The 27,951-nt window shown below is 33.1% G+C and overlaps 2 protein-coding genes across 12 annotated transcripts in view; one reads left to right on the forward strand and one right to left on the reverse strand.

Moving 5' to 3' along the window:
• The window catches only part of RNLS (renalase, FAD dependent amine oxidase), a 402,310-nt gene extending 400,704 nt beyond the window's left edge, over nucleotides 1–1,606 (reverse strand). For all 9 annotated transcript variants that reach the window (XR_010113261.1, XR_010113260.1, XM_055093111.2 and 6 more), the window contains exon 1: nucleotides 132–1,606. Coding sequence is in view for 7 of the 9 variants with exons in the window: in XM_055093111.2 (XP_054949086.1) it covers nucleotides 132–249 (118 nt within the window). In the remaining 2 variants the exon portion in view is untranslated. The remainder of the gene's footprint in view (nucleotides 1–131) is intronic.
• Nucleotides 4–27,750, forward strand: LIPJ (lipase family member J). 3 transcript variants are annotated; one of them, XM_057298948.2, is made up of 11 exons: nucleotides 1,755–3,910; nucleotides 4,331–4,457; nucleotides 7,650–7,761; nucleotides 8,444–8,564; nucleotides 11,012–11,210; nucleotides 11,733–11,842; nucleotides 13,361–13,497; nucleotides 13,871–14,017; nucleotides 21,223–21,294; nucleotides 24,282–24,353; nucleotides 25,323–27,750. In XM_057298948.2, the coding sequence occupies exons 2-11, from the start codon at nucleotides 4,399–4,401 to the stop codon at nucleotides 25,554–25,556; spliced, it is 1,263 nt and encodes a 420-aa protein (XP_057154931.1). In that variant the 5' UTR covers nucleotides 1,755–3,910; nucleotides 4,331–4,398; the 3' UTR covers nucleotides 25,557–27,750. The 3 variants fall into 3 exon arrangements, with proteins under 3 accessions (XP_054949084.1, XP_057154931.1, XP_054949085.1); XM_055093109.1 differs by lacking the exons at nucleotides 1,755–3,910; nucleotides 13,871–14,017 and adding an exon at nucleotides 4–1,091; XM_055093110.2 differs by lacking the exon at nucleotides 13,871–14,017.
• The last annotated feature ends 201 nt before the right edge of the window (nucleotides 27,751–27,951 follow it).

Genomic DNA, 27,951 nt, shown 5'->3' on the forward strand with positions numbered 1-27,951 from the left:
GCTACACGGCCGCTCAGGGAGCTGAGGGTATAGCGTTTTCGCCTTAGACTTTCTTGGGTGCAGGCCCACACGACCTCAGCAGCCTGCCCGGCAGTCCTCTTTTCCCAGGTTTTGGCGTTTAGACAACCCACCTGAGTCCTCAGCCTTGTCCCACACAGCAAGGTACAAGGGAGCGGACGTCTGCCTCCTCAGCAGCGCAGCGCACAAGCTTCCTGTCATCCCGGCGCCCACGATCAGCACCCGCGCCATGGCGAGAGGGAGCAGCGATCCGCGCTGAGTCTCCGCGGCGGGGCCGTTCGGCCCGGGCTTTGTGGAAAGGCGGCCGAACCGGCGCTAGCGCTCTTTGGTTCCGTGCTCCCTGCGCCGACCTGGGCCCTGAGCTTTCCTCCAGCCGGCCTGCAGGGGGCGGAAAGGAGGCGGCCGGAGCTGAGAGGCCCCTCCGTCCTTGAGGAGCAAACCTGGGGCTGCGGAGAACCGGGGCTGTCTGTCTTCTCGCTTTGGGGGCCGGGCGCATCCAGAGAAGTTCCACACTCCGGCCTGCCCCTCGCCCAGAAAAGCCTGGAAATGGTGTGGGCTATTGTTGGGAGAACCCGCCTCGCAACAGAGCTGATGTTGACCACAGCAGAGAAGCAGCTTAACCTATCTATTGCGATAACTTTCATGCCTGTTGGGATTTTTGCTATTTTACTATTCTAGATTTGACAATGGGAAGAAGAATTTACCAGCGATACCACGGGCAACCTTTCCTCTAATGCTTGAACGGCCACTATTAGCATAATAAAAACATCTTTTGGAATCTGGGAGACATTTTTCTTAGACCTGGGACTTTGTGTAACCTTCCTGAACCTCAATTTCTCCATCTGGGAAATGGGAACAATAACGTATACCTTTCAAACTTGTAAAGATTAAAGACAGTTGATTCATCAGAAAATTCCAAATTACTCTTCAGTAAGTTCTATGTCAGAACGCATTCCGTATGTTCTAAGGAATATAAAGATGAACAACAAGAGAAGGATTGGTGCCATTGCCGTTGTTTTTTTCCCCCTCCTGACATTGTACTGGAAGTTCTCAATGAAACAACAAAGGCAATGGTAATACTGAACTATTAAAAAACAAATAATTAAGTTACGCTGACTTGCAGATAAATTATTACCTGGAAAACTAAGAAACCGAATAAGTATCAGAACCAATAAGAAAATTGACAATGGTAGCCAATTATAATGGAAACATTTAAAAATCAGAATATTTACTTCATGTCCACATCATGAAAAAAATTACCATGTATCAAATGGGTGACGAATTAATACTAGATATATCTAATAAAAGAACTAGAAGAAAATGTAGACGGGCATATATGACTAAGAAGACATTTTTAAGCATAAAAATGAAACATGGAATTGAACAGAAAATACATAATCATTTACAACTTTTGTGTTACAAAATACACACAACAAAATACAAATAGTAAATTTCTGAAAGGTGTATGAAAGATTAAAGTTAATATTATTTAAAAACATTATTCAAAGTCTTAAAGACACAAATGACAAAAGCCAAAAGGAAAATGTGTATATATTGGATAGAGTTCTTGAATAAAAAGAAATACATAAGTCCAATAAGCATGTGTTTAATTTTTTATATTCAAATACAAATTAAAATGAGGTACTATTTTTCATTTGTTGAGTTTTTTGTTTTTTCTTTCTTGAGACAGGGTCTTGTGTCACTCAGGCAAGAGTGCAGTGGCACGATCAGGGCTCACTGCAGCCTTGACCTCTTAGGCTCAAGCTATTCTCCTGCCTCAGCCACCTGAGTAGCTGGGACTACAGGTGCCCACCGCCACGTGTGGTTAATTTTGTGGGTGTGTGTACTTTATGTAGAGATAAGGTTTTGCCATGTTCCCCGGGTTAGGAATTACTTTTGTAAATGTAAAAATGTCTTTTTTTCAGGGATACAGCAAAATACACAATGGTATATTACTGATGGAAGTGTACTAGACAAATTTTTCATAATACAGTCTGATACAATGTCAAAAGCCTTAAAAATATGCCATTTAAAGCAGACATTTATCTTGGGGAAATAGTGTACAATTATATATTGAAGTTTATGATTTTTCTGAAATTTAAAGTTCAGATTTCTCTGAAATTAAAAGCTTAATGTGATTCACAGCCATAGCCCTAAAATCTCAAAATTGTCAATCTGAAAAGTACATTTGCAGTAATCTATTTCAACTGTCCTCTGCCACCATTTTATACATGTTAATACAGACACTAAGTTCAAGTGAGTTTGTCCAAGGTTACCTATCATCTCAATGGTGAAGCAAGGGCAGGCCTTCATGGTCTTCTGAGTCTGCTCTCCTGCTCTTTTCCATCCTTTCTGGCTTCCTCATTTCTATTAATAATTTGATCATCATGGACAATGAGACTTGAAACTTCATAATTATCTTCTATAGCTTCTTTTTTCTCATCCTTGATACCTATCAGCCCTCAGGTCTTTTTGACCGTTTCTCCATTGTCTCTTGAATCATCCAGTCACATCAGATTGTACAACAGAAAAGTTGCTCAAATTCCATTTCCACAAACAATGGTAGAAAACAGTGAACAGAATATGGTAAAGTCGGAACTTTTTCTTCACTGCATTCTGCCCACTGTGAACATTTAACATTTCAAAGAGTAATTGCCAAAAAATGAATTCACTACTTGAGTTCAAGCCATTAGGTTTTTTTTAAGCCAGTCAAATTTAGCAGTGGAGGGTTGTATATCAACTTTAGTGACACTAATGTTAATAAATTCTGATAACCCACTATCATCACACCAGTTCAGGCCATCAGTTCTTACTGGGATTATTACCGTAGCTTTCTAACTAGTCTTCCTACTTCCCAGTTCTGCACCCAGATTCTAGATGTCATTACTATCCTCAAAAACTTTCTGTAGCTCTCAGTTTCATACAGAATTAAGTTCCATTCATTAACTTGGCATAAAAAATGTTCAATAATATATTCTTATCCTACAGTTATCACTTACGTTTGTATCTTCATTTGTTCTGTGCTTTGGCTAAACTGAATATCTTTCTTTTCCTTGAACACATCCTCAGATTTTCCACTTATCTATGGCAGAAGAAAACCTTTACTTACGCTGTTCTCTGTGTATACAGCATCGTTTTTGCTTGCATCTCCTGCAGTTGTGAATCCGCATTTATCTTTCACTGTCTTTTTTCTTCCTCCCTATGATCATACGCTCTTTCAAAAACAGTTATCCAGAATTTTGGATTGCTATGGTCATCGAATGGAAATAGCCATAGTGGTTTGCAATTTCTCATTACGCCCCAACCTCCATGGGTTACATCTGATTTCACAGTTAATAGCATAATGGGTCCTTGGTTGACTACTTGGCAGTAGTGCAGCTTTCGGGAAAGGTAAGAATGACTAGATCACCTAGGATTGCAAGATAGGTGAGACAGCCCCCATGTCTAATATTTATTTTTTCCTAATCACCTTGACCTTTTCCCTTGACTTTTTTCCTATTCTTGATCTTTTCCAGGCTGACTCCTTGAATGACTTCATTCAAATCAGCTTAAAAGCCACCTAAAAGAGGTCTTCTCTAACCACTTGACCTAAAATAGCCACCCAGTGACTCCCTAGTCCATTAAATGATGGAAAAATGACTGCTTTATTTTCTTCATCTCAATCCCTTTTAGAAGTAATCTCACTTTTTTACCTGTTTACTTATTTATTATTTATTGTTTATCCTACTAGAATTTAAGCACCAAGAGGGTAGAAATTTTGTCATGTTCAACGCAGTTTCCCTGGCAACTAGAATCAAAGTTAGAATTCTCAGAGACTGAGGGCTCACTATCTGTTTGCTGGAAGATATACAAGACTTTTGAGGATAATACTTAAATGAAGATAGACCGGATGGTAATTCAGTTGGATAATGATCAGTGACGTTGAACTTCTTTTCATGTGTTCATTGGCCGCGTAAATCTCTTCTTTTGAGACCTAACAATACTTTTAAGACTGTTGCTTCTATATTTGAACTCCTTTAAGTCATTATAGACTGCATAGTCACTACTTGTTGCTGTTATTACAATAACTGCCAGACAGAAAAATAAATCTACTTCAGACTTTTAAGGAAGTTTCATATCTTAATACTTTTAATTGCTTTTTAATGGACACTAGCGGGAAACTATCACTGACAACCTCTGTAGTGGTTTTCTCATTTTTGTCAAGATGTGAATGTATTTGGATTAACGTATGGGAAAGGGGCTTGAAAAAAATAGGAAGCTGAATTTAATATTGCCTTGAGCTAAATGTTCTCTTTTTATTTTTTCTTTTTAGTATAATATGCTTTTTCTTAGCTTTCCTATGACTCTACTTAGCAACTTTTGCTAAAAGAAACACAATATATGATTGACTACTTTGAAGACACATATATTGGACACTTAAAATCAACAAAAGCAGAGAGGTATGATATAATACTTTTCATTGTTGTGTGTTGTACCTAGAGTCAAACTAATCATTTTAATGGCAGAAGCTAAAGAAACATAATTCTCAAGTCATCTTTTAGGAAATTATATTGTAGTTGTGGATTAATGTTATTAATATTACAGATATTTGATATCTTCATATTTTGTTTAAGTACTTTTGCTAAATGGGTGATAGCTTTTAAAAATCATTATTTAAGATTCTGGCAACCTCCAGTTTTAGTGCTGTGGTACAAAACTACACTTTTTACTCACTTTCATCTTTGGCTGCCTTATGAAAGTTTGCCTCTTAGCAGAGCAAACACCAGTGATTTGCTCCATGGAATAGTATCTCACCAGGCAACCGGCATGGATGGAAAATTATGGCAAGTAACTCAAATTGAAGTAATAATGATTACCTGCTCCATTAGGTACAAGGTTTACAGGCCAAGGTAATATTTTAATCTAGTAGTAGTGATTACTTCTATGATATCTTGCATGAACTTAATAAATAGCAAACCATTTTATCCAAATTATTATTTCAACATGTATTAGAAAAATTATTGATGAGATATTTTACATTATCTTTTTTTGTAAACCTTCAAAATCCAGAGTTTATTTTACATGTATAAAAGATCTTAATTCTGGAGCTAAATTTGTATTAGACACACTTGAGGTGTTTTTAGAGTTCATAAAATTTACACCTACAAGAGTAGTTTCACATACCTAAATTGTTTGAAACATATTTAAAAGTTTCAGTAACTGAATTGACTATAAATAAATAATTTTCTCTTATATTTGCATCTACTATGACAAAATTATTTATCTTTTTTAGAAAAATTGATTAGACTTTGAAGTAAAAACATATCAACTTAAAAACTCTATCTCTCCAAGTTAAGTATATTTAAATAGCTCATGTCAACTTAAAATTATTAATATCAAATTCAAGTTTGAGTTGCAAAGCAACTCTAAATTTATTAATATCAGCTATTTTTCTTGTAGTTTTGTAGCCAATTTATATAAATGCTGTTGTTTAGAATTAAAATCTGCATATTGATTCATGTTAGAAAAATGTGTAAATCATTATCATTGAATTGCATTATGGAAAGTTTTCATTTCAACATAAAGTCTAGTAGCAGTTTATTAAGGTAATAAATGAGCTTTTCCATTCAGCATGATATGGATGAAAAAACACGTCATCCTGCCATTTTCTTGTTTTCAGTTATGGGATATTTGACAAGTATTGCTTTTGTTTCAAGACAGTCTTGAATTTGGATTAACAATACAGAAAATCTTATAAAAATTTAAAGTTGTGTTTAACAGAAAAATATTTTACACTGCTTTAGCTTTCATATTAAAATTAATTTAACTAAAATAAAATATTCAGTTTCTCACTGGCCACATTTCAAGTGCTCAATGGCCACATTCTAGACTTTAGTGAACTTTTTCACTAGTTGCTTTGTATGGTTGATGAGTCACTGCAAATAATAAGGTTAATTTCCTTCAGTTTAAACATTTCCCATTGGTGGTTATTACGAGTACCACAACTATATATCAAAGGCTTATCCCTCTGTGTTTTCTTTGTATAAAAATATTAAAATTTGGGTAAATATTTGAGGCTATAAATTGGGCAGTCAAAACCTACATGCCTGGAACAGTCCAGATTATGCCTATTTTCCCAAGAAAATTATTAATAGGATTTTATTTTAAAAGGTATCTTGTTTCAGATGATAGTCTATACATTCCTTCTAGATATAATGCAAAGCATCTTAAAGCCTCAGCTAGGAAGCAAGCAGTGTGTAGTAAGGTACAATATCAGTTAATACATTATACAGACAGAGAAAATATTTCTTCCCAAGCTATTTCCATGTACTTATCTGAGACAGCCCATGAGGAGAGAGAACTGAGTAGACTTGCTGCCTGCTGAGCACTTTTCCAAGAATACAACCAAAAAGGAATATCTAAATGTGATTCCAAATGTTATAAAGTTTTTCCATGTGCAGTTAAATTAGCAGCTCTTGCTCTTCTCTTTGGTAGAAGATATTGGTAATGCTGTTTTAAACTTTGCTGTTGCCTTCAATGAAAACCACAGATATTATACCAAATATAAATACCTGGACCAAAGGAAAGAAGTGCAGCTTCTGTAAATTAAAGTTTTCAGTTAGAAAGTGTTTTTTTAAAAATGAATGCACTTTAAAACTTTCAGATTTACATAATTTTTTTCAAGCTGTCAGTGCACAGGAAACTGGACTAATAAATATATAAGAAAGACATATCAAGTATGTGCATGTAAATTATCTCCCTAAATTGCTTGTAATTTGTTCTCTTGAGTAAGGAGGATTGTTACATATTAATGTCAGCTCTATGACAGATATTACACTAATACATCATATTACATTGATCAGATTTAAGTTTTATAACAATCCTGAGAAGTAGGTATTAGTTGCATTTTGTAGGCAGGGAAACTGATGATCAGAGAGGTTAAGTAATCTGCTTTAAGTCACCTAGCTAATGAGTGGTGGAGCTAGGGGTTTTATAATCCTTGAATCATGTCCTTCTGAGTACAGTGATTGGCTTATTATACAAGGCTCATAAGATTAGTAAGTCATGCTTTTTGGGGGAGAATCTGGATGGCAGCCTCTGTGGGTACCTGGTTTATTGTTTTAAGAAAAAACTTAAGAGTTCTGCCTTCCTAGAATTTAGGAGACTCAAAAATCACCTATCTGTAAAAAAAGTAAAATGAGTTGCTGAATGAAAGTTATCCAAGCTTCCAAATCTCCCCGTTCTTTCCCCTCCCTGCTAAAAAAACAATTAAATATATGTTAAATAAATGTTAGGCTGGTAATAATACTATTACAGCATTAATTCACACATCAATTAATTTGTAATACATGATAAAGCTCTCAGAATTGGACTGCGCAATACTACAATGGAGACTTCTAAGAGGGAATTTATCTACAAAATAGGGTAGCCAGAAAAGCATGGACTTTGAAATTAAGCAGTCCTGAATCTGAATTCTGACTGCCAGTTATACATTTTATGGTTTTAGCCAAGTTATTTAATTCTTCAAAGCCTCTGTTTTCTCACCTGAAAACAGTAATATTTCCTACCTCATAGAATTATTGGCTGCAGTTTTATAAATGGTATTATTTGCTGCAATTTTAACTGTATAAACATCTCCCTTTTATATATAGGTCCCAAACGTGGTATCTTTTCACAATGATGTATTTTATCCGAATTCTTGGAATTACTCATGGTGTCTTTCAAAATCAAAGATCTGTGAACCCTGAAGCAGATATGAATATTGTAAGTTGTTAGAAAATAAATCTGGACTGCTGAAATAACAGAGAATGCTACTTTTCAAATTTGGAATTTTAACTTAATAGATTTACAGTCAAATGTATACATCTATATGTTAATATTTCTCATCTGCTATTCTATAGCTTAGTTTCTCCTTCAGCCTTATTCTATCTTTGTAATGAAAAATGTGTAACTATATTCATACTTTCACATATTTTAAATATATATTCATATATATGAAGGTATGAATATATATCTCCTCTTCTACATATTTATAAATATACAAATTTCAGACATAAGATTAGATATACACATAGACATTCAAACATTTATGGATGCATGTATATTTTTAAATTGTATACGAGTGGGTAGGTAAAAGTATGAGAGACTAGTAGTTAAAAAAGAAAATATTCTTGAGATATCTCTTTGAGGGTAGGGGTTTGTTTGTTTGTTTGTTTGTTTATTTTATTCTTTCAATCCCTAGTATATAAAACTGCTGCTCAGTAGGTGTTTTACAAATATTTATTATCTGTATGAATCAGTAAATTAGTGAAAATAAAAATAGATAGGCTTGAGGTTGAGAGAGAATACCAAGGTTCATTGTCACATAATGTGTTAGAAATGGCAAACCATTCAACTTAATTGGATAACAATTTTATGCTAAAAGATTTGCTTTTTCTTTATCTAGAGCCAGATTATTTCCTACTGGGGCTACCCTGATGAAGAATATGATATTGTAACCAAAGATGGTTATATCCTTGGCCTTTATAGAATTCCTTATTGGAGGACAGACAATAATAAAAATCTAGGTAATATTCAGTTGAAGATGGATTGGTGACAATCTGGGGCCTGAAGTTCTTAATTGCTCCAATTGATGGAGAACATAGGACAAGAAAAGCATCTTAAGATTAAGTGAAAAGTTAACTTCCCATGTATCTTCTCGCATCCTACAAGAAGAGTCACACAAGAAGATACACCGGCCTTCTGGTCACAGAGAGGTTGTGATGGAACACAAGCTGTTCTTCCCAGGTTTCCTTTGTGGATCACTTTGCTCTTACATGTTGATTCTCTAGAATTTTCTTTTTCTGATGAGAAATTAGAAATGCTCTGAAACACAATAACATTATTATGCTCTAGGTTTTGAAGAAAGGCTGGTACAAATTTCCTTTTTTGTCTTTCTGATTCTCTCCTCTAGAAATAGCAGAGAGATGAGGTTAGTAGCAGCCTCAGGGCTCTTTATTCCAACAGTAAGTATCATCAGAGTGTGGTGCAAAATGCACTGGAATTTGTTAGGAGATCTGGGTTGTAATCCTAGATCTGCCACTCACTAGTAGAATATGTAATGGATTACTTTTGCTTATTCATATAATTACCCAAATAAAAGCCAAGTATTTTCTCCTTAGCTTTTCTTCCTGAAAGAATGTTTCTTTCAGAAGGAAACAGGATGTGAAACAAATAGAATGTTTCTTATATTATAGGGCATCCTCTCAAGTTATTTTGAACATTAAAGTACACTTCAGAGGGGATATTAATTTGAAACAACCTCAATTAACATAATTTTGCATATTTATAAAGGTTATACCCAGTAGCAGAAAATCTTAACATAGATTTTATATAATAATAGTAATTATCCCCCAAGCTATGACCTCATTTTACAAGTACTGTATTAAAGATTTAAAGATAATTTTAAAACACAGCAAGTGCCTTAGAGTGCTCTAAAGGCAGAGCCTGAGAGAGGGGTTCAGGTACATGTGACTGATTGATGAAATACTGTCAGGAGGCAGTAACGTGGAAATTAGGATAAAGTAGGGTAAAGAGTTAAGGAATAATATAATATGACTCAGCTTGGGGCTAGCTAAAAAATGATCTCAGAGGAGTTCAAGGTTCCCATAAAAATTACACTACAGAGGTGGTCCCACCCTGAGATTAGAGAGCCAGCTTTTTGCATTCCTAAATCAGTTAATCATTGCCTGAAGGCTACCCCTAGAAGGAGGTGTGATCTCTTAGGTGAGGCAGTTCCAATTTGGCCATGGGCAATTCTACAGAGAAAGGAGCAATAGTAAACCCTTAAAAAGCAACACTAGGGCCATAACTAGTATTCATAAATGTCCTCCTCCACTATCCATTCTAGATTTCTTTACCTCTCAGCTAGCCTGCCTGATGAGCAATATTAAACCCTTAAAAAGCAACCAAAGGCCATAACTAGTACTCATAAATGTCCTCCTCCACCATCTATTCTAGCTTTCTCTACATCTCAGCTAGCCTGCCTGATAGGGTAAGCCAGGCCTTCATCCCTAGGGGCTAACATATTCATATCAGGTGATGGTTGCACTTGTTCATGTACAGTTAAAACAGGGCATAGAAGTAGGAAAAGATGACTCAGTGGATCACCTGAAGAGCAAATGTATTTCTCCCTTTCCTCGTTTTGTAGCAGCAGACCTACTTCCTTATGATGATCAGGGTCAATGAACTTCCTGGTCTTCAGTAATGAAGAGCCCAAAGTGACCAGGCAGTGTTCATAGCCTTGTTTGTTAGGATGCTTACAGTGCCTTGGTGGAAGCATTTTCTCTCTGGAGACCAGGGCCTCTAGATATGTGGAGGCTAAAATTGTGAGAACAGATCCCTAAATGGGTTGCTAGGAGTGATGGCAAGCTCTTGTTCCTCAGACTCCTGTATTCTACTTATTGGGGAATCACTAATATATTCTCACCATTTTTAAAAGATGTACAATAAATCCTGAAGGATAGTGCCCATACTTACAGGATGTCATCTCCCAGCTGGCTTTTTCCCAGCTGGCTTTTACTGAGCATTCAAGGGCTTGTTTCATTTTTCTATCAGGTTGGCAGCCTCTTGTTGGGAGTTATATGGTAGGACCAGTGGATACCATGGCCATGTGCCAATGGATGTGTCAACTTTGCTATGTAATTGATCCCTGATTTAAAATGTGTTACTTAAAATGTGTATGAGTGCTTGAATTACTATAAAATTTTTGATTACTTTCTCTCAGTAAAATGTACATATTTAAGTGTGATGTGACCTAATTGCTCACTTGGTTATTTGAAAGACATCCATTAGTGAACTGTATTAAACAGCTCTGTCATACAACGGGATTAAATCTTAATAACTTACCCCACTTATGAAAACAATTTTTAAAAATCTTTAAACTGTCATGTACTAAAAGTTTGAATTTCAGATAAGAGATTTTCATATAGATAACTACAAAATTTATAAAGAACTTTCTACATTTTTTTCTCAGCTCAGAGGGTTGTTGTATACTTGCAACATGGTTTGCTTACATCTGCCAGCAGCTGGATTTCCAATCTTCCCAACAATAGTCTGGGCTTCATTCTGGCAGATGCTGGTTATGATGTGTGGATGGGAAATAGCAGAGGAAATACCTGGTCCAGGAAACACTTGTACCTAGAAACAAATTCCAAAGAATTCTGGGCTTTCAGGTACAAATAAAATGAAGTAACATTTCATTTTATAAGTGTATACAAATTTTTCATTTTGAATGCAATAAAATAAAATTTAGGTCTTACTATTTTCACAATTTAGGACTTTCCATAGACTATTACAATTTATGTGAATTTTTGCTTGAAAATTAAAGAGTACTTGTGTGATTTTGAGTTTGTTTCTTACGTTTCAGCAATAATCTTTATTTCTTACTTAGTACCTTACTGACCAACCCCATCCTTCCTTTAACTACTCTTCTACTCTATAACTCATATATTTTGTCTACTCTACTCTATTTTTCATATACAAACACCCTCTTTATAAGACTGCCTTGTGATTTTATTTCCTTGAGTTTGAGTTCCCACAGAAGTCTCTATTCAGAAGATATATTATACCGTATAACTTCCTTATTAATAACTAGAGTAGAAAATTGCCTTTATTCATTTATCTATTCATTATTTTCAAATACTAACATAACATTAGTAGAAAGTGCTATTTTTATTTTCCTCTTTCTTTTGTAGTTTTGACGAGATGGCAAAATATGACCTTCCAGCCTCTATTGATTTCACTGTGAAGCAAACCAGCCAAGAGGAAATATTTTATGTAGGCCATTCACAGGGTACTACTATTGGTATGCCAAGAAAGATTATTGCTAATATCCCTTAATTTCTTTTTTAAGGTTGTGCATATACTTCTTAAAGTTGTAGATAAGCTTCTAGACCTGTAAGTAAAACAAAAACTGTGAGACAAACATAGTACAGCAGAATGCCCTGGAATCTTACATGCTGCTTTGATCCCCCATGGAGTCTTCTCTAGTCACAAAGAATTGATTGTAAAGACAAGGTTGGTTGTGGTTTTGTTTGTTTCAAATTGTATAAAAGTTGGATATCTATGTTATTTAAGATCAAAGTGAGATTGCCACTATTATTTGTTCTACAAATAGAACTTTCACATTATTTTTCCTTTTAAAAATGTAGCATAGGATTTTATGAGTGGAAAAGATGAAAAAGCTATGTATGTTTTTGCATTTAGGACTGATCAAACTTAAGAAATGAACAAAAATCAGGAAATTCTTTCTATATTTAAAGATGACTAGAAAAGAACTTTAATCAGAACTCTAATGCCTGTCTAATACATAACAACTTTACTTTCGGAAATAAATGACCTATGACCTAACATAATTCTCTTGCATGGTACTGTAAACCTCTTTACCCACTTTGCAGGGAGAAAAAGCCATCTTATAATGAAGCTAATATTAAGTAAGTCATTTCTAAGCTGAAGACTATAATTTTCTTATAGAAATAATCCACTTCCTATTAGAAAAAGCATGTTGAGTAACAATCTAATCCCATTTTGTATAGATCTTTTCTCTGACATGTATTAACCATATATGTGACTTTTAGTCCAAATTCTCATCAACTATTCAATTATTTAAAACCAGGAATGCCTGAAAATGTAGAAATAAGAAAAAAAAGTGAGTAATGAGTGTCGGAGCTTGTTGACTTACTATATGATATATAATTCTTTGGTTGTTTGGCTTCTCAGAACCTGATCTAAATAAATAAATAATAAATAAATAAATAACCAATCAGAATATTGATGTGTAAGTAGATAGCTTGATAAGATGGCAAAGGGAAAAATGACTATTTTTCACATTAATGCCTCTAAATTGCCAATAAAATAAGATGCTTAGTATCCTCTGTATAAGAAGATAAGGAGTTTTAAAATATATTGAAGATAAATATTAAAATGATGGGAAATTTATTAAGCCTGTCACCTAAATTATAAGATTCATCTGTCTGAAAATTTCACATATTTCATTTTCACCGCTGCAAGTTATAAAAAATGTTCAATATTGCTCCTAATTTTTAAACTATGGCATTACATGTCTGATTTATTGCTAAATTATCATTCTTTATGGTCTATACATTTTAGAAACCCAAATTATCAGCATTATATTATGATCAATATAATGTTGTATACTAGGTGATTTTAAAATGTTTGATAAATGAATTAAGAAATAAGTTAATTGTTCAGAACAATTAACTTCAATATTTTTGAACTTACTCTTATTCTCCTTGGTGTCATCTCTTACATGCTAATAATTGCTTAAGAATAGCTTACTAATTTATATCTTATTTTATTTTAGGTTTCATAACATTTTCTACTATATCAAAGATAGCTGAAAGAATCAAAATATTTTTTGCTTTAGCACCAGTTTTTTCCACAAAGTACTTAAAAAGTCCTTTAATTAGAATGACATACAAATGGAAGTCAATAGTCATGGTATGTTCTACCTTTATTTTATGTCATTGATAACCCAAAGTGATAATTTTATGCTTTCAAATAAGAGATCTTGACTATACGTAGACAACCACAAGTATGAATTGAAATTTTTGGTTTCATTTACACTACATTCTTGCTTTTGTTTCTGCAAAGGAATACAATTTTACTTATTATAACTTTAGAACCTCACTGTGAGAAGAAATCCAGTGGCCAAATCATCTCCACACCCTGCATCCAAGTTTTTTCCTTTATTTAAAATTTTCAAACTACTGTGAGATAATTTATTTGGTTTTATACATAGTGAATTACCACAACATTTCTTTAGCACTTATTGTGCTCATCCAAATGTGGATAAAATAAATTTATTTTACAGGCTTTTTCTGGCAACAAAGACTTCTTGCCTAAAACCTCATTTAAAAAATTCATTGGTTCAAAGCTGTGTCCACTACAGATTTTTGATAAGATTTGCCTCAATATCTTGTTTATAATGTTTGGATATGACCCAAAAAACTTGAATATGGTAAGAACAAGTTGTATTTGAAATATATATTTTTTCCAATATTTGGAAAGTATAATAATAATAGTGCTGGTGTTATACCTTGTGTCATTTTGTGTTTCATCCACATACACTAGTAGTCAGATTCTTAGCCTATCTGATTTTATGACTACACCAACATTGTACAACTAACTTGCATGAACATGCTGGGATTATTTTACTTCCATATTTGTCTTGCTGTCTGTAAATATTCGAGAGCAGCTGATGTGATGGGTATCTTTATTGACCTTTGCTATTGGGTATTAGTTTCCTGAGACTTCTAAGATTTAGGTCCTCTTCTATTCATTTGTTTCCTGTAACTCCATAACTCCTCCTCCTGGTTCCTAATACTCCTTCCTGTCCTTGTTGATCCTTCCGTAATTAGAATTAGTGCCTGCCAATTATCTTTAAGTTTCTAGCTTTTATCAATACTCTTGGAGTGGGAAACTATTGTGGTACTCAAGGTACTATTACCAAAACCTTTGGATTGATTGTATATAGGTTCTCTTAAGAATATAGGCATTCATTCTAAGTGTTTTTCATCACATTAAATTAAACATCCAGATTTGGCAGAAGCAAATGTGCCATTTGGACTAGAGGTTGCTTCTTGTACCTGGACCTTTTAAGAGCTTCTCAAAGAGAGCCAATACAGACATTCAAAGAAAGATAGGTATTCTCTTAATTCCCAAACACATTTTTATGCCACAAGGACATGTTTGTTGACTTTGTTGATTTTGTTCAACCTTACTTTATTTTTAGAATGCTATAAGAAACTCAGTTCTCGTCTTTTCCACCCATAAAGATATGAGAAGGCAGAAAGGATTACTTTCATATTCCCTCTTTTTCATATTTTTCTGTTCATCTAGTGCTAAGCACCTACTATTAGGGGCCTGGAAGAATCATAAATACACTGTTTATTTTTACTTATCCACTCATTCTATGTTTTAGGTAGTATATTTGGCCAATTCTATATTTTTTGTAATTATAATGTGATGTCTCTGAGAACTCTTTTTTGTGTATAAATTATTAGAAAAGCTTATACTCTGGTTTTCTATCCTCCAAAACTGTGGCATTTCTTCTGCAACAGAAGTTGACAGTGTTGTAGATTGTAATATGACTGTGTCTTAATTTAGCTGAAATTGTAGGAAGTTGGAAGTAGAAAATTTTCACGCACAGTGTGTTTGGAAATAGTTAATTGTGAAACTGTGGTTCAGCTTGAATCAGTCTCTTGAGCCTAGCAAGATCTGTGGAGGAAGTAGGGTCTGGCTTAAAATTATTTGCTTAGAGCCAGTATGAAAAACCAAAAGAGAATCTGGTAGTTTGTGAAAAGGCAGTGAGTGGAATCTGACTGATGGCACTCAGGTGTGGAAAACCAACCAGAGAATTGAAAGCAAGTCATGAGAACTGAAAGCAAGTCATGATGCAAGAAAAAACAGATGGGCCGGGCGCGGTGGCTCACGCCTGTAATCCCAGCACTTTGGGAGGCAGAGGCGGGTGGATCATGAGGTCAGGAGATCGAGACCATCCTGGCTAACACAGTGAAACCCCGCCTCTACTAAAAATACAAAAAATTAGCCGGGCGTGGTGGCGGGCGCCTGTAGTCCCAGCTACTCGGGAGGCTGAGGCAGGAGAATGGCGTGAACCCGGGAGGCGGAGCTCGCAGTGAGCCGAGATCGCGCCACTGCACTCCAGCCTGGGCGACAGAGCGAGACTCCGTCTCAAAAAAAAAAAAAAAGAAAAAGAAAAAACAGATGATAAAAATGGTCACAATATGACTTGGAAAATGTATCATCAAACAACCAAAGTTTTGACCTTGTCCAGGTGTTACAATTTTTTGGTGATGATTTCCAAAAAGAAATTCTAACTTTTATGAGGGGAAATGAGCCTGAGATATCTGAGTGCAGCTGTCAAGGGTGTGTAATTATTATTTAGGTCCCTTTCAGGGAATGGATTCCTTCTTATCTTTCTGATAAAGGTGAAGTAGAGACTCTGGTAAACATTTCAGATTGCTCACAGATAGGCCTGACAGGTGTTTATGAAAGCTACTGTGCACTTTTTCATCCAGAAGGATGAACAGAACAATGCGATTTGGGTTGTATAAGCCTCTGACCTACATTAAGGTAAACAGTAGTGACCCATGATGGAAGGAATATCTGGAGTGTACCAGAAAACTAGGCATTATATTGGAGCTTATTTCAAATACAGAGAAGAATTATAATTAGAGGACATAATAAATACCTGAGTTTTAATTTATACCTGTGTTTAAATTTATATAATTTAATTATATTTAATAATATAATATTTTATATTATATTTACTAATATATTATATTATAATGATATATTATATTATAATAATACATTATATTATATTCTTATATAATATAACATATTATATAAGAATATAATATAATGTATTATTATAATATAATATATTATAATAATATATTATATTATTATATGATGATAATATAATATATTATAATATAATATATTATATGATGATAATATAATATATTATAATATAATATATTATATGATGATAATATAATATATTATATTATAATATATTATATGATGATATACTATATTATAATATAATTATATTATATTATATTATATTATTATATAATAATATAATATATTATTGTAATAATATATTACAATATAATATATTGTAATATATATTATAATATATTATATTACTATATATAATATAATATATTATAATATATATTATATTATATTATATATTATATTATATGTATATAATATATAATATAATATATTATATTACAATATAATATATTGTAATAATATATTATAATATATTATATTATATATTATATATTATATATATTACACAATATAGTATATAATATAATATAATAGCATATTATATTATAATAATATATTATATTATATTATAATAATATATTATATTATATTATAATAATATATTATATTGTATTATAATAATATATTATATTATATTATAATAATATATTATATTATATTATAATAATATATTATATTATATTATAATAATATATTATATTATATTATAATAATATATTATATTATATTATAATAATATATTATATTATATTATAATAATATATTATATTATATTATAATAATATATTATATTATATTATAATAATATATTATATTATATTATAATAATATATTATATTATATTATAATACTATATTATATTATATTATAATAATATATTATATTATATTATAATAATATATTATATTATATTATAATAATATATTATATTATATTATAATAATATATTATATTATAATAATATATTATAATATATTATAATATATTATATTATATTATAATAATATATTATATTATATTATAATAATATATTATAATATATTATAATAATATATTATAATATATTATAATAATATATTATATTATATTATAATAATATATTATATTATATTATAATAATATATTATATTATATTATAATAATATATTATATTATATTATAATAATATATTATATTATATTATAATAATATATTATAATATATTATAATAATATAATATATTATATTATATTATAATAATATATTATATTATATTATATTATAATAATATATTATATTATATTAATTTAATATATAGAGGACATAATAAATACCTGAGTAGAATATTTCTGTTAAAAATTTCTGTACAGGCTATTTAAAATTGTTCAGTCAGAACTTTATTTTTGACAGTTTCAAGTAGCCTGAATGGCAATGGAAACAAAAGAAATTTTCTCTCTTTTTATTGAGGTACAATTGACAAATAAATACATTGTGAAATAATTGCCACAATCAAGTTTAACACATCTATCACCTCACATAGTCATATTTTTGGTGATAATGCTTAAGATCTATTCTCTTAACAAATTTCAAGTATACAGTACAGTATTATTAGCTAGTCACCATCCTGTACATTAAATCCTCAAAATGTATTTACTATATAACTGAAAGTTTATACCCTTTGATCACCATGTCCCCATTTTTCCCACCTGCCAGACCCTGGCAACCACCATTTTACTCTGTTTCTATGAGCTCACTCTTTTATTTATTTATTTATTTAAGATTCTACGTAGGAGTGATACCATACAGTACTTGTCTTTCTCTATTTGGCTTATTTAACTTACTAGTACCCTCCAGGTTCATGTATGCTGTCACAAATGGCAGAATTTTTTCTTTTCTATGGTTGATTAATATTCCACAGTGTATATGTATGTATATATATACACATACATTTATATATACATACGTATATATACACACACACACATATATATATATACATCTTCAATCTGATGAGTCAATTTTTATGGCTTTTTTTGTTCTTATTGTTCCTCAATATTTTAAAGCTTATCTTTTATGTCTTCAGTTATAGTATTAACAATATTTTCATTTGACAGTCTTTGCCTTTTAATTGAATTACAGTATTTAGTAAATTTATTTTTATATAATTATTAAGATTAGATTTATGGCTATCATCCTGCTATATGCTTTTTGTTTGTCCTATCTGGTTTTCTTTTTATTTCACATTTCTTGACTACTCTTGTGTTTCTGAAATACTTTTTAATACTTTATTTTATCTTCTCTTATTTTGTTACTGCTCTAAGAAATATTTTTTATTATTCTCTTAGAAATTATAAAATGTATCATTTATTATTACTTATGTTAAGTTTGTGTTTATATCCACATCCTAAATAATGCAAAAACTTTATACCAGTTTAACTGGGGTTCACTGTTTGGGATACACTGAGTTTCTTTCATCAAACTTAAACATTCTCAGCCATTAGCATTACAATTCTTTTTTTTCTTTCAAAATATTGGACCACTTGACAGTGGCCAACATCTTTCTTTGCTCTATTTTGTTTTATTTTTCTTTGCGCTTAAGTTTGAATATTTTATATAGGCTTGAATTTGAGTTCAATAATCCTGTCTCTTGCTGTGTATAGTCTGCTTTTAAATCCATCTAATAAATTTTAAAGTTTATACATTGTATTTTTATTTTGAGTGTCCATTTGACTATAAAATAAATTCTAATTATCTGTTAAAATATTCTACCTTCATGACCATTTTAAACTTTAAAAAATATTTTATTTAACATATTAATCATACTTTATTTTAAAGCTTTTGCTAACTCTAATGTTTGCAGCATCTCTGCATCTGCTTTTGCTGATTGTTTTATGTGCTAATTGTTAGCTGTGTTTTCCTGTTTCACTCTATGACTAGGATTGATTGCAGGGGACTGTGAATAGTATGCAGCACATTCTCTTGGTTAAATTACTGTCTTAGTACATTTTGTGTTGCTATAACAGAATACCCGAGACTGGGTTATGTATAATGAACAGAAATGTATTGGTTCACACTTCTGGAGGCTGGGAAGTCCAAGATCAAGGCACTGACATCTGGCAATGGCCTTGTTGCTGTGCCACCACATGGTGAAGGGCATAGGGCAAAGAAGCAACAATGAAGCAAAAGGGAGCCAAACTCACCCTTTTATTTTATCTTATTTTTAATTTTTTTTTTTTTAGACAGAGTTTTGCTGTGTCAGCCAAGCAGGAGTGCAGTGGTGCAATCTTGGCTCACTGCAACTTCTGCCTCCCGGGTTCAGGCAATTCTCCTCTCTCAGCCTCCCGAGTAGCTCAGACTACCGACACACGCCACCATGACTGGCTAATTTTTGTATTTTTAGTAGAGATGGGGTTCACCATATTGGTCAGGCTGGTCTCGAACTCCTGACCTCAGGTGATCCACCCACCTCGGCTTCCCAAACTGCTGGGATTTAATGGCATTAATCCCATCCATGAGGGCAGAGCCTTTACAGCTCAATCACCTCGCAAAGATCCCACCACCTAACACCACCACAATGGCAACCAACAGGAATTTTGGAGGGAACAAACATTCAAACCATGGCAGTTACCCTTTTAAGAGTTTTGGCTCATTTAGCTAATTGTCAGTGCCCATTTTTAGACTTTTTAGGGTTGGGCTTATTTCATTCACTTCTCTTTAATTCAGGAGACTACTTCTCCTGGTAATCTATGGCCTTTAGTCCAACTCCATAGCACCCACACAGACCGATTTCTGTTTCTTCTGCCCAGCAAGACTACCATTCTCTGTTTGGCTCTAATTCCCTGCACCATATTGGAAAATGTCCACAGGATGAAAGTTAGGATTAATGAAAGGTTTGCTTCTTGTATTTTTCTTCTCTTAAGGTTCCTGTCCTCTGGTGGTTGCTTTACAATTTCTGTAAACCTGAATAATTTTTTATAGTCTGCATCTGATAACATCAAAAATATTTGTGAGGCTTCTTAAAATAATTTTTTTCATTTTTGCTTGTTCTTACATGATACCTCTCTCTTCATATACTTGCTTTTCTTTGAGTAGGGTTAACTGATTTTGAGAAATTTTTACTAAGAATTGGAATAGTAAGACAGGCCTTTTCTTCTTGTGGAAATAAATCTTGCTTGCTTTTTCAAGGCACCTGAGGTCACTTTGAGATCAGTACTCTACATGTCTGGTTCACTGAGGTTCCAGGAACTATCTAGGCAATGCAAACATAGATTACAGATTAACATTATGGCTTTACCTTGGGCACTATAGAATTTGAGGCCCTTATGGAGAGTGTTTCTTTTTAAAATCTTTCAACTTTGACAGGCCTTAGACTTTGATTTTTTGTTTTTTTCAACAAGCTAAGGTCTCAGAATGAAACTTCACATTCTCCTGGACTGACAAATAACCTTAAACAAACTGACTTTGTTTCTTTGCTTGTCTTTGGGGGTTCTTTATTTCTCTCCTCAACTTATTTTTGTAATTTACTTCTATCTTGTTAGTTCTTTAATGCTTTCAAAAGGTGTATGTGTATGTGTCTGTATAGGTGTGTGTCAGTCACATTTGATTGTTTTCAGTAGGGTGAGTGACAGACGAAATAACTTAGAAATTCAATAATAGCTTCTATATTAATTTAAAAATTGTACAATTGAATAAGTATATTTAATTAAAATAATTTGATGATTTGTTTATTAATATGATTAATTTTAAATTAACTAAATTTTCTTGAAATAATTTAGTTCAATAAATATTAAAAGATTATGCTCTCTATGATTCAACTTATATAAAAATGCTTTTTTTTTTTTTTTTACCCCTCAGAGTCGTTTGGATGTGTGTTTTTCATACAACCCAGCAGGAACATCTGTTCAAAATATGCTTCATTGGAGTCAGGTATAACAGCTAAAGTGCATTTCCATACAATTTAATTCACGCTACTCATGGTTTACCTCATTATTCTAGGGATCATACCATGGCCATAGAGTAATAAATTTCTAAGGATAAAATGAAATTATTATATATTTCTATAATTCCTTACAGTTTATAAAATATTGAGGCTGGGCGCAATGGCTCAGGCCTATAATCCCAGCACTTTGGGAGGCCGAGGCGGGTGGATCACCTGAGGTCAGGAGTTTGAGACTAACCTGGCCAACATGATGAAACCCTATCTCTACTAAAAATACAAAAATTAGCCAGGTGTGGTGGCACATGCCTGTAATTCCAGTTACTTGGGAGGCTGAGGTGGGAGAATCACTTGAACCCGGGAGGTGGAGGTTGCAATGAGCCAATACTGTACTGCTGCACTCCAGCCTGGGTGACAGAGTAAGACTCTGTCTCAATAAATAAATAAAAATAAAATGTTAGTATCATAATTTAATTAATTCTCTAAACCTAAGTACTGTTACAGCAATATAAATATCAGTTTTACAAATAAGAAAATGTTACAACAGTAGACTAGGGATTATTTAGGCCATGTCCCACAGTCGACTTGCCCAATGCTTCAAAGCTATTCCACTTTTAAAATCTGACCAGAACACAGTTAGTTATCCTAATGCCTACTCTGAAACGCTTTCACTAGACTGCACTTTCTCCTCCGTTAAATTGTCAACTCCTGAGAACCATTAGAAGTTTTGTTCACTTTTGTATTTCCAAGGCCAACAGTTCTTAGCATATAGTAGATACTCAACTAATATTTGTTCAATTAATGATATTGATTAAAAAAATCCAGTGTGAATGCAATCTTAATGTTGAAAACCAGGATAACATAGTAGAAAGAACACTTTTCTCAGATCAAAAGACCAGAAATTAAATCCTTTCTCTGGCCCTTAGTGGCAGGGTGACATTGAGCATCTCATTTAATCTTCCTGAATCAGTTTCCTTTATTTTTAAAGTAAAATTAATAATTCTCTGATTCAACTAAGAAAAATATTGTAAGAATTGAAAAGGCTAATGATTATGAATGTACATTAAAGTTAATAAACACTAGGTAACTTTAAAGTATTGTTAAGATATTGGGTAAGGCTTTTTCATTTACAAAAGTTTAAATCTATAATGTAATTGATTTGATATAAATTATTGAAAACATTTATTATAACTTATATTTAGGTAAGTTATACTTTCTTCTCTGGTGATGCGTAGACTAGAAAAATCTAAACAACCTTTGCAATTATTTATCCATTGTAACAATATTTATTGTATACCTACTATGTCCCTATAATATTCTGTGTTCATGGGCTACATCAGTGAACAAAACAAGAACTCCTGTCATCCTCAAGCTTACATATTATTTGTAGGTATATAGATTATAAACAATAACCATGTCAACTTTAAAAACTATTATAATGTGTTAGAAGGGAATAGAACTATGGAGAAATTGGGGTAAAAGAGTAGGGAAAAGGTATTAGGCATGCTGGGAAGTGGGTTGTACTTTTGAATAGAAAGGTTAGGCCAGGCTTCAGTGAGATGGTGACATTTGGAACATGGAAACTTAGGGAAAGGAGGCAAAAATAATGAGTAAGACAGGGATCTGCATGTCGTTGTAAGGACTTTGGCATTCACTCTGTGTGAAGTGAGTAGGCACTGCATGATTTTGAGCAGGAAAGTGATATGATATAGTTTACACTTTTAAAAGGAACACATTGGCTACTATGTTGAGTAGACTATAGTATAACAAGAGTGAAAGCAGTGAGAGAGTTAGAAAATTACTGCAATCATCCAAATGGGAAATGATGATTGTTTGGACTGATGTGTTGACAGTGGAGGTGGTGAAAATGAATGGAGTCTGAATAAACATATGTATATCATGAACATGCAGGCAACAAGATTTAATGAAGGACTCTATAAGAGGTGAGTGAGAAAGAGAGTCTTGGATGATTCTAAAGTTCCTGACTTATGTAATGAAAAGGTAATATTGCCATTAAAGGAGATAGGGAGGTTTGATGATGAAGGTTTTGGAGGAAAGGTAAAATAAGTTTTAGATATTTAATTGATGACATTGAGTAAGCAGTTGTATATAGGAGCCTAGAATTTAGGAAAGACTTATAAAAGAAGATAAACACTTTGAATATAAATGACATGTAAAGCCAAGAGAGTGAGAATACAAAAAGCCAGAGGCAAAAATGCAAATGAAGTGAGTATAGACAGAAGAGCAAGATCCTTTCGAGCAAGGATTGGGTACTGAGATCTGAAAAGATTAACAGGTCAGGTGGCAGAAACTAACTTGGCTAAACAAAGCTGAAAAGGAACAGAAAGTAAAAATGAAGATAAAGAAATTGTGGTATTCTAGAAGCTAAGTGAAGGAAAGATCTCAAGGATGAGGGAATGAACAACTATGTCAAATGCTGCCAACGGATAACATGAAAAAGTTCCTCAGAATTGATCAAAGTGTTAGAAATGTCAAGGTCATAAGTAACCTTGGCCAGAAAGTGGTGGTGAGGCTGTGAGTGTAAAGGGGTAAAGAAAAAAGTGACTTCTGGGACAAACTCTTGAGCCCTATTGTTTGAAGCATGGTGTTTTAGGCGGGTGTTATCTTAGTCTCAGTGCAAGACACTCAGTGTTGACCTCTGTTGATGAAGCTGAAGATTTGAGGGAGCCTGATGTTACTTCTCCCAAAAGAGGCCCCCCTCTGGGTAGAAAAAGGCCCTGGGTATATGTACATTCATATAAAGACAATGGAATTATTTCTTTAGATTCCCCTGCCCCCATCTCCAACCCCTTCCATTTATTTCCCTATCCAAAGGAAAAGAAGAACGAAGAAGCCCACCTGCATAAATACCAGCAGACCCAGTACAACGGGGGTATATATGCATTGCGTGCTTAACTTGCTCAGCTGCCACTGTGATGAACAAATGATATGGTCTTATTTTTTGTTTCTCTTTCAGCTTTTAAATTCTACTCATTTGAAAGCTTATGACTGGGGCAGTCCTGATCTGAACTTGGTTCATTATAATCAGGTACATAATTCTCTATAAAAACTCTCTACCTTACTGACTTTTTCAGATAACTTTGCTATAGATCAAGGAGCAACTGTAAATCCCCAGAGTACAATAACACACTGATTAAGGACCAGCAGATGAAGATAATGTTTATTTGGATACATATTGTCACATCCAACCAAAGTGGCTTTTCCATGTTTTCTATGTATTTTAACAATAAATAACCCGGATAAGTCCAGAAAAATTGACAGGCAGTAGAAGAAGTTATTATCTCTCAAGAGGAAAAATACTGCGTTTTTTATATCCATAGCTTTACACTTGGTTAAATAAGAAGTAAAAGGCATAATATATTTATTTACCCTAAAACCAGTTATTCTATTTGGAAAGATGAGAAAACATATATAATAATTAGGAAAAATTAGAAGTAAATGAGAATGTGGTAAAATTGTATAAGGACAAAATTATTGAAGTACTAGAACCCAAGTCTGTCTGACTCCAAAGTTCATGCTTTTCCTCCATACTTTTCTGTCTCAGCTAAATGCCAGGCTGATGTGATCTGTTCATATAAAAGTCTGATCTTCATATAAAATTTGAAGATCAAATTCAAAGAGATCAGAGTTGACGTGGACTGCCAATACTTATAATTTATTGACAAACATATTGACAGTAATACTGCTACAGAAAATTTGATTTAAAATCTTTCATGTTTTATAAACAGTACTGAAATTACCTCTGTGAAATGTTCGAATATTTTGAATTAGAACAAACTGTCTAGTTTAGATTTATGTATGACTTATTTTCAAGTAAAACTTGTAATGCCTATTCATACTTTCATACCTTTGTCTCAACAGATCCAGTAAGTTGAATCCATTAGATTTGACTTATTTTAAAACAGTATTTAAACTCATCATTTTAAACAATTAGTAATTAAAACCTTCTACTGTATCATCTCCTATGAAAACTATTTTTTCACTCATTTATTTTCAGACAACATCTCCATTATACAACATGACAAACATGAATGTGGCAACTGCAATTTGGAATGGTGAAAGTGACTTGTTGGCTGACCCTGAAGACGTTAACATTTTACATTCTGAAATCACAAACCACATTTATTATAAAACTATTTCTTACTACAATCATATAGACTCTTTGTTTGGATTAGATGTCTATGATCAAGTTTACCATGAAATCATTGATATTATCCAAGACAATCTATAAAGAACCATGGCGCTGTGTGTTTAAAGATCTACATCATTCCTAATGAAATCCAATTCTTATTTTTTTTTACCTGTGTATGTTCTTTCATTTTTAAAACTAAATATGTAGTTTTTTCCTCTATATTCTCATTGACCTTAGGCCCTCCAGTCATTAAATCAGTGTCATTCATCATCTCAGGGGAAATGGCAGATTATAAATCAATCTAAGAAGCCTGTTGAGTTTCAAAATAGAATTTACATAACATATCAAAAACAATAATCTTTAACATTTCAATTGCAGGAGATAACTTTTTAAGAAAGTTTTTTTCAAAAGTACATGGAATTACATATATTATAAAAATAGAGTTTTGAGAAATACTTGATATGAAAGTTAATGTTCCTCTATGCTAAATGAAGAGTAAAAACACTTTTCAAGTTTTATAAAGGAGTTTGGGGAGAAAAGAAAAAGAAGGAGAGCCTGGATGCCAATGTAATATTGCTTGCCTTGTGATTATTTCAGGCAAAGTCCCAGATGTAGGGAGATCATAGAAACCGTAGTGGGGCTGTGCCTCACTTCCCAGAGTGTATAGCTTGAGAAGAGGGAAGTTGCCTTTCCAGCCTATTGTGTGTTAAGAGCAGCAATGGTTGAGTTATATTCCTAGGTAACTAGATCTGAGGCTGGACTCATAAAACATTATGCACTGTCGCTTGGTGCATATAAGATCCAAGAATTTCTTATACATGAGATGTGTAGATATATTCAAGAGAGTACTAGAAGATGGAAAGAGGACTAAGATTTGGAATGAAAGGATACTGTCAATAAATGCAACACATATAATAGGAAGCACGGACTGTGGCAAGACAATGGGCATCACCAGGAGATGTACAGTAAACTCTCTCTCAAAATTGCATGCAGACTTCCTGTTTCCAGTTTATCACATAAGAAGATTGAAAGTCACCACTCAGTCCAAACAACAAATAAAAGTTCAGTAGACTGAAAAATCAATAATTCCTCTTGTCAGTCTTTTTGACACTTAACATATTTTTGTAAGTTTTATTTTCAAGAGCTTGATCAGGTTCTCACAGTAAATATTGGAGAAAAATTCTCTTGTGCTCTAGCAGACAGAGAAAAATAGAAACCGTTTTGAAACAGGTGACAACACTCTGCTCTTAACAAGGCCTGTCCTCAGAAGAAACTAGTTAACCATAGCCTAACCTGCAGGGTTTTATCAAAGCCTAATGAACCTGAAGGAAAGATCATACTCAACTCCTGCCTACTCTAGCTATCTCCTCAAAGTGGAACTGAGAAGCACTTCTGAAGTTCACAGTCCAGAGGCACAGGCTCACTAAAAGACTGAGACCTAACAACGGGACTATAGAACGCTTTGCCTCCCTCACATCTCACCACTATGTTACCACCTACTCTGGTGGAGGATGTTGTTAACGAGGGAGGCTATGAATGTGCGGGGGCAGGAAATATATGGGAAATCTTTGTACCTTCCTCACAATTTTGCTGTGAACCTCAGATTAGTCTAAAAAATAAATCCTTAAAAAAATTGCATGCAAGGATATATGCCACAGGGGAAGATAAACTTTTCTTCATTCCATTTCCTGAATACTGCATAACTTCCGGGGACATTTGTAGTCCCCGGGGAGACCAAGATGCTAAGAAGAAAGTCTAGAATTGAGTGTGAATTTACCACATAAAGACTAACAAAAACGATCCATAATTTGCTGCATTGGAGAATTAAGTTTTCTGCATTAAGCAAAACAGGAGTTGAAAGGCAAGTTCAGCTAGTTTTGAGGTTGATAAATTTGTAGTTAACACATGCTTATGGACGTCTGAAATTATTATACAAATGAGGCAGGAAAATAGGGTCCAAAGGCAGGGATCCTAAGGACTTCCTAGAACTAAATCAAATGGAAAAAAAACTCCAACTCTATAGAGCAAGAAAATAACTTTGTAACTGCACTTCAGCTATGTCAGGAAAAATCCTCTTTATTTGCATAGGGTGTACAACAAGTAAATATCTTTGTAACTTCACTTCATCCTCTCCAATTACACAGGGCTTACACCAAGTAACCAGTGGGAAACCTCTAGAGGATATTTAAATCCCAGAAAATTATGTAACCAGGGTTTTGAGCCGCTTGTTCAGGCCTGCTCCCCCCCCCATGGAGTATACTTTTGTTTTCAATAAATCTCTGCTTTTGCTGCTTCATTCTTTCCGTTGTTTGTTTGTGCATTTTGTCCAATTCTTTGTTCAAAATGCCAAGAACCTGGACCCCCTCCACCAGTAACACAAATATAAATTAAACATACAGATAGAGAAATAAAATATGTGTATAGGTTATTATGAATGCTGCTAGGGAAGGTAAATAATAACTTGCAAAATTATAGTTAAGGCTATGAAGAAGTC

The sequence above is a fragment of the Pan paniscus genome, chromosome 8, assembly GCF_029289425.2.
Source record: "Pan paniscus chromosome 8, NHGRI_mPanPan1-v2.0_pri, whole genome shotgun sequence".
NCBI classification, from domain to species: Eukaryota; Metazoa; Chordata; class Mammalia; order Primates; family Hominidae; genus Pan; species Pan paniscus.

Excerpts from the sequence above, each read along its gene's own strand:
- LIPJ (XM_057298948.2), top strand. The coding sequence starts at position 4,399 with ATGATTGACTACTTTGAAGACACATATATTGGACACTTAAAATCAACA. Across the intron at positions 7,762-8,443 it reads CTGAAGCAGATATGAATATT|AGCCAGATTATTTCCTACTG; the intron begins GTAAGTTGTTAG and ends TTCTTTATCTAG. Across the intron at positions 21,295-24,281 it reads ATATGCTTCATTGGAGTCAG|CTTTTAAATTCTACTCATTT; the intron begins GTATAACAGCTA and ends TTTCTCTTTCAG.